This window comes from Triticum aestivum, chromosome 3B, assembly GCF_018294505.1.
Source record: "Triticum aestivum cultivar Chinese Spring chromosome 3B, IWGSC CS RefSeq v2.1, whole genome shotgun sequence".
Classification (NCBI taxonomy): Eukaryota; Viridiplantae; Streptophyta; class Magnoliopsida; order Poales; family Poaceae; genus Triticum; species Triticum aestivum.
The window spans coordinates 138206611-138214322 of NC_057801.1; the positions used below are offsets into that span (position 1 = coordinate 138206611).

Sequence of the window (7712 nt, forward strand, 5' to 3'; positions counted from 1 at the left end):
GGAAGCTCAGTTGTTTTTTCACAAGGTCAGCTGTACGAAGAATCATGAGGTCATCGGGCATCGGGTTTGAGGTGGAGAAGTTCACGGAACAGAAAACCTTGGGTTATGGCAGACAATGGTGGAAGATTTGTTGGCACAATAGGATACTTGAGGGCGTTGCGGGAAGTCATGTCAGCTAAGATGGAATTATGTGTGATGGATGGAAATTCACGGAAGATGATTTGGGAGCCTCGAGCGTGTCATACAGTCGAACGAGTTCGGCTGGGTCGGACTAGATAGCCTGACGGATCGACGCAAGTCGGTTGATACAGAAGACAGTGGTGGCATCGGTGACGACCACATAGGTGCGTGATGCTGATGGTGACCGACTTCTGGGCGTGGAAACACGTGGCGCAAAGCCTCGAGGGCTTGTGTGACTTCAACAAGACTATGGCGTGGGGTTGATTCAAGGTGGTGTACACACGAAGCTTGAAGTCGACGGGACGCGAGGGTGGACTGATCATCTACCATGGAGTCATGTTGAAGGTGGAGCTGGATTGAGGGGCTATAGTGTAAGGATCCAGAGAATCGAAGCCTATTTCAGCGGGAAAAAGCGAGTGGCACGTAGTTTGGACTAGAGCCCGGTGGTCTGATGGAAGCGTGAAAATCGTCAACGGCCGGTGATGATCGATGGTACTCTATAGTGGGGGTTGAGTGGTGTGGGTTGGCGACCCTTGAGACGGGCCAGGCTCTGGTGGTCATACATGTGGTGAGGCAAATGTGAATTTGACTCGGGATGACTACAAGCAATGGTGAAATTCCTTCAAGTTTCAAACAGGCGGTCAAGAAAGGAGCGGTGATGTTGCTTTCAGGTAACTCTTACGTGTGACACCCAATATGTGAGTTGTTCACTTTCACGCAGGTCAGTGATCAGTGTGTGATGGCGTTGGACGGGTACTCTGAAAGTTGGGAACACAAACTAGAGTAATAAGAAACTTTATTTTGCTCGAGCGTTGACTGTGGTCAAAAAAGAGGAGGGATTACAAGTTGTAGGTGGAGTCACGTGGAGTCTTTGGAGTAACAATGGTGCTCATGGAATAAACTCAAGTTCAATGTACATGGAAGTTTGACGCATGGACGAATCCAAGGTGGTGGAGAATATTCGTCAAGGTGGAGTTTGTTAGAGTTGTGTCGAATATTGTGTACAATGTAGGTTACAGTTGGACTATGAGTTGTATTGTGTTTACATAAGATGTGGAGTCGTGTCCTAATAGGACACTTGTATCCTAGGCCTCTCATATATAGCGGGGATAGACACAAGATGTAACCTATGCCAACATAATAGCACAGGAACGCAGGGGAAGCCGGCGGCATGTGCCGGCGTCCAGGACGACCGGGTGCAGTATTGTGACGGTGTCACGGGGAGAAGCACCCATAGTCAGACCCCGGGGATGTAGCCATATCGATGAACCTCGTTAACAAATCTTGATGTCATGCTTGTGTGATTGCTTGATCCTCGGATGATCGACAAAATGTCTCGGATTTATTCTAACACTTTATGTCCCCGATAAGCTTTTGAGCTTCTGAAAGAGTGCCCGTAGCCAAGCACGGTTGAAAGGGTTAGCCACTGTATATACACAACCTGAAGGTGACTTGGCCCTTTTTGATCAAGAATTATGTGGGTGGGGGAGGGTGGGGGCACTGAAATTCAAGCGGGAGGTTCGTAGAGAGACATAGACGGGTATAAGAGATGACATATCAGATTTTTGTCTAGTTGGAGAACAAGGAAGAGAAGCGGGATGTAGCAAGTGCCAACATACTTCGTGAGAGAAAAAGATGAGCCATTTTTTTCAACACAATACATACACAAGCGCTCATATATACAAGCGCCGGAAATTCTGAAATAAATTCAGAATAAATGCGAGCACCAGCATTAAACCCTGATGGGGTAGGGATACCACTGTCCATCTAACCATCCAAGATTGGTTCGCAGATGAGCCATATATTAATAACATGTCATAGTCGTATGACTAAGTATTGCACAAGTGCACAATTAGGTAAATTATATGTGATATGGCAACTTCATATAGCCGCATGTTGAATATATTATTAACCAGACTCTAAACTTACCCATCTTGGCAAGCAATGGTCCACATATGGGGAGCATTTTGTGGGGTTAACCGGTCAAGGGAGAGGGCTTAGCTGCGGTTTTCTAGCCTAAGAAAACTGCGGTTTTCTGGTTTGGTAGAAATATGGATGGGGGGTCACCCCAGCTGAAATTCAGAGGGAGGGGGGGAGGGGGGATTAGCTAAGACGGCCTGTAAAACCTCCGTAGAAGGCCCGCACTTTTAGAATTATTGTTTTTGGCCTTTGTTGTTTTCATTTGGCTCTTTAAAATGTTGCTACGTACTACTCCCTTCGTTTCTAAATATAACTCTTTTAGAGATTTCAAAATGGACTACATACGAAGCAAAATGAATGAATCTATAGTCTAAAATATGTCTATATACATCAAAAAGTAGTCCGTAGTGAAATCTCTATAAAGACTTATACTCACGGTGGATGAAATCTCTATAAAGACTTATACTCCGTGAAAGAGTGCCCGTCGCTCACCCCGCATGGGCACGGTGTAAAGACTTATACTCATGGCAGTATTTAAAAACGGAGGGGGTAGTATTTATGTTTTGCTTTGTACAGTACAAAATGTAGGCAGTATTTGAATAGGTTTAGAAAGCAATTAGTTTTATCTTTCCCCCCCAAAAAAAGTTTTATCTTGCACCACATGTAACGTCTTTATGCGTTTACGCCAAGCAAAATAACACATTTCCTCATCACCTAAATAAAACTAAAAAAAATAAAAATAAAAAAGCAGCTACACTGAGGCCGCCGGAGGGGAGGGCCATGGATAGGAAGTAGCACAGTCTACACTGGCGAAGGTGACAGTGCGCTTGTCGAGGTCGATCCCGATGTGCATGTTCTGCTGGGCGATGTTCCCCAAGATCATGCCCTGATCTTCCTTGGGGACCTCCATCAACGCCATGCACATCGTCCCCTCCCGCAGCATCACGAACGTGTTCTCCGCCTTGAGCGTCACCACCCCACCGCCTCCCAGCCCCAGCTTCACCTTCGGGACAATCTTCCCGAACGCCGTCTCCCCCACCCCGGACACGTCGTAGCAAATAGGTAAATCCTCGTTCGGTGACTTCACCCGCCGGAGCTTGATGTTCCGGGTCAGCTCCTTCACCATCGGGTCCAGCAGCTCCTTCACAAGTAACGTCAGCGACGTGCCAGAGTCCACCAGGATGCGGGCTCGCTGTGGCAACGTGAAGCTCCTGCCCCCGATCTTGACGGACTCGAGCGCGATGGTGAGATATGCGTCGACGTCGGGGTGGAGCAGCCGCGTGGTTGCTGCGCCCGGCTCCTTCACGGCGGCGCGGGCGCCGAAGTTGAGGATCGAGGGGGTGTTCACGAAGGAGGGCACGAGGCAGTAGGAGAATCTCCGGCCGATCGACGTGGCGGCACCGAGCTGGTTGGCGAGGGAGAAGTTCCCGTCGCCGAGGCCAACGAGTCCATCCCCGGTGAAGGCGCCTTTCGTGGACGTGGAGCAGCCGAAGTTGAAATTGGCCACTTGCAGCTGCGGGCGCTCGCGGCACCCGACGCAGCCGCCTGGGGCGTCGTCGAAGGTCAAGGTCTCCGTGGAGAGGACGCCGCTAGTCTCGGAGCCGTCGCCGTAGGAGTAAACGTACTTGCAGTTGGATTTAGCGTCGCAGGAGACGCCGGTGCCGGTGAACGCGTGGCACGTGCCGGACTTGCAGTTCACGCGGCCGAACGTCGGCGACTTGGACGGGTTGAACACCACCCTCGGCGGCGCTCTCCTGGCGGCTTTGGGAAGATCGGCGGTGCCGTCGTTGCTGCATTTGACCCAGAGGAGGTCGCTGCCGGTGTCGGCATAGACGAGCATCCGTGTAGGCGGCAACCCGATGTTGACGTACATGAGGAAGTCGAACGGCGGGATGGAGATGACCTCAGCCACGCCGCCGTCAGGAGAGCCAGTGCCGGCGGTGGCGGCATACGAGCGTGCCAGTGCCGCGGCGCGCCGCGTGGAACGGCGCGCGGCCGCGAGCATGCGAGCATACGGGGTGAGCGACGGGTCGTGGAACGGCGACTTGACGGAGTGGTCACGGTGGATGAGCTCGACGCTAAAACCGTCGCCGCCGCCATGGCCGACGTAAGCCGTGCACCCGCACATCTGCGCCGTCATGATCACGACGCCGACGAGCAGGACAGCACGAGATACCACACCCGTCATTGTGCCCTAGTAACTAATTAACTCCCAAGGATTAGCTCCACCTCCACCGGTCGTGTCGCGGGTGCCGCTGGTGCAGCGTATACGTATAGTCCATGATGGTGTAGCATATATATACTCCATGAGTAGATGGTAATCAGTAAATGGGGAGCCGAGACGAATGGGGTAAATCATGATTTGATATAAACTGTGATTGACTGCAAAATATACTGCAATGCACACTCATGCATGGACACGGCCGTGATTAGTGATTGCTGAAATATGATTAGTGATGGTACATTAAATTTGATTGGTGATGGTACGTTTAATTCGATTGGAAAGAGGGGATCATGCGGTTTCTATTGCTAAAATATGATTCCCAATATGATTAGTGATTGCTTGTCAAATTTGTACTCGAAGCGTAATCCAGATCGACTGGCAAGACAGGGGGGTGGTCGATTCTTTTCCACTGAGTCGAACGGTAACTGTTTGAGAAAAGGCCAGGAATAAACTGATGGACAACCTGCATATGACTCTCGTCCCACATGCACACATAAGGTTTCAGATGCATCTAGGGCCAGTTTGGTTCCCTGCACTGTTTTTTTTCCTCCTTGCATCTCTGGCTCATATGAGACTGGCTGAGCTAATTAATGCGGGCTCAAAAATCATGTTTTGGTTGTCTGCATATTGTCTCTCTACATCACGACCACAATTTATGCCCCGTATTTGGTTACCTGTGTATGGGTGTTATGAGGTGCTGCACGTTGTTTGGTTGCACATATTTGACAGGTTTCAGTAACCTTGTACTCTATATGGTGAGCTTACCATCTACCATCCTAACAAGTGCTCATTCCATTACATACGACCACAAAAGTAAAACAACACTAGAATCATGATGAACTGGACCGTGATGATAAAGTTCTTCAGCCCACAAAACGTAAACTGAGCAGCAACCTTGCGAAGTTCATCGTTGCTATTCTGTTCGAGCTGGAATTTGTGGTACTCATCCTCTGAATACTGCCTTGTCTTAAACCCTCCTTGAAAGGAGCAACCGGTAGCCCTTGACTTGTTCATTGCATGTTGGGGAGAGGCCGAGACAAATGGGGTAAGTCATGATTTGATATGAACTGTGATTGAGTGCAAAATATAGTGCACACTCTCACGCATGGACACAGCCGTGATTAGTGATTGCTAAAATTTTGCTGAAATATGATTAGTGATGCCACATTAATTTGATTAGTGATGGTACATTTATTTGATTGGAGAGAGTGGATCATGCGGTTTCTAATTCTAAAATAAGATTATTGCTTGTCAGTTTTGTAGAAGCGTAATCCAGATCATCTTGAGGGACACTATATGAATATATTTGTGGCGAACACTATAGAGTTGGACACGACTGCTAACTTTGAAAAATATTGACGCTATTGGTAAACTAATGCCCACCACTGACACATTAGGAACCAGTGACGGCCGACTTTTGGTGCCCACCGCTGCTGTTTTTATCCAACACCAATTCTGTAAAAGCGACCCAACCTGTGGTTGGATGGTTAGAGGGACTGTGGTATCCCCAATCCACTAGGGTTTAAATCGCTATATTAGTCGAATAATCCTAGACGCACGGGCTAACAACGAGGTGCCTTAGCACTAATTAACTTCTCCCCCCTGATTTTCAGGGGGGTGAGGCCCTTCCTCTTCCTAAACCCAGCCCGTAAACCCTGTAACATTTTGTCCGTGTGTGTAGCATCACCGATATTAGCTGGTGTCCTATAGGGTTGTTGTATGCCGTACTATCTATAATCAGGCGGTAGTGGAGGCGGTCGTCGCATGCGCAATTATCAGGTGAGCGCCGGCTCTTTTCCTTAAGAGAATATTCTATCTTTATAATTCATGCATGTGTCAAATAGGTTGATTCTCAAAGTGGTGTGTTTGTTATACTCCATCCAATCCAAATTACTGTACTAGAGCTGCGTCAAATAATTTGGATGGAGGAAGTACAACATAAGTTCTATAGTGTTTTTCCAGGTTTTTGGTTGGGCTTCTTCTTGTATTGCAGGTGCAACATATGCATGAACTAGAGTCTGTTACTTTAGCATGTAGGTTCTATAGGTTCCGGATGATACTATTAAAAGGAGCTCGTAGCCACCGTCTACATCTCTAGCATGTACCCTAGAAACGGATTCTTCCATTTTGTATGCTTCCATTTGTTCTGCCACTTCCTTTGTGCATAGGTGGTTAGAGTTACAGATTTGTAGTATGTTCAACATCAACCAATTATATTTTCAACCGATGCTACATGATTCGTGGCTCCAAAATAATTGCTTCTTTTTTCTGCAAAAGAACCGACCGGCGATGTGTCAGGCCCGCCCGGGGCGCGTATTGGAGGAGATTGTCGTGACAGGGCGCAAGCTCGTCTGGTCAGAAACATATCCAAGAAACAAAGAATCATGGTTCGGCAATCTTTGAAGCAAAGTGTTAGTACAATAAACACATACACGAGACACTAAGAAGGCATGTATAATCATATTGAGAAGATCATGAAAATGATAAGCAAACTCACGTCATGCCATACAAAACCTTGATAGAATTAGCAACGTGGGGTGAAGGTGGCGCCTCTCAGGGCATCACCTGTTGTCATCTGGCCAAACTTACCTCGCCTGCCATGCGAGCAGCACACAAGCCATCAGACGTTGCCACACAAAGATGCACCAGATTGATGGAGGAGGGAAGAGGGCGATGCTTCTTCGTGGAGCATGGAATCGTTGCTCAGAAGCAGGAGCCGTGCTCGAGTAAGGACGGCATGGCCACCTGATGACGGGAGGGTGCACCCCGACACATGGCGCACTGTCGCGGTGCGTTGATAACCCACAAGCATAGGGGATCGCAACAACTTTCGAGGGTAGAGTATTCAACCCAAATTTGTTGATTCGACACAAGGGGAGCCAAAGAATATTCTTGAGTATTAGCAGTTGAGTTGTCAATTCAACCACACCTGGATAACTTAGTATCTGCAGCAAAGTGTTTAGTAGCAAAAGTTGTATGATAATAATGATAACGGTAGCAAAAGTAAAGATAAATGTTTTTGGGTTTTTGTAGTAGTTGTAACAGTAGCAACGAAAAAGTAAATAAGCGAATAACAATATATGAAAACCTCATACGCAATGGATCAGTGATGGATAATTATGCCGGATGCGATTCCTCATGCAATAGCTATAACATAGGGTGATATAGAACTAGCTCCAGTTCATCAATGTAATGTAGGCATGTATTCCGTAAATAGTCATACGTGTTTATGGAAAAGAACTTGTATGACGTCTTTTGTCCAACCCTCCCGTTGAAGCGGGGTCCTAGCGGAAACTAAGGGATATTAAGGCCTCCTTTTAATAGAGAACCGGACCAAAGCATTAACACATAGTGAACACATGAACTCCTCAAACTACGGTCATCACCG

General features: G+C 47.8%; 1 protein-coding gene across 1 annotated transcript; it reads right to left on the minus strand.

Moving 5' to 3' along the window:
- Positions 1-2851: 2851 nt before the first annotated feature.
- On the minus strand, positions 2852-4288 carry LOC123065036 (aspartic proteinase CDR1-like). The gene has a single exon (XM_044488409.1). The coding sequence runs from the start codon at positions 4286-4288 to the stop codon at positions 2852-2854; it is 1437 nt and encodes a 478-aa protein (XP_044344344.1).
- Between the last annotated feature and the right edge of the window lie 3424 nt (positions 4289-7712).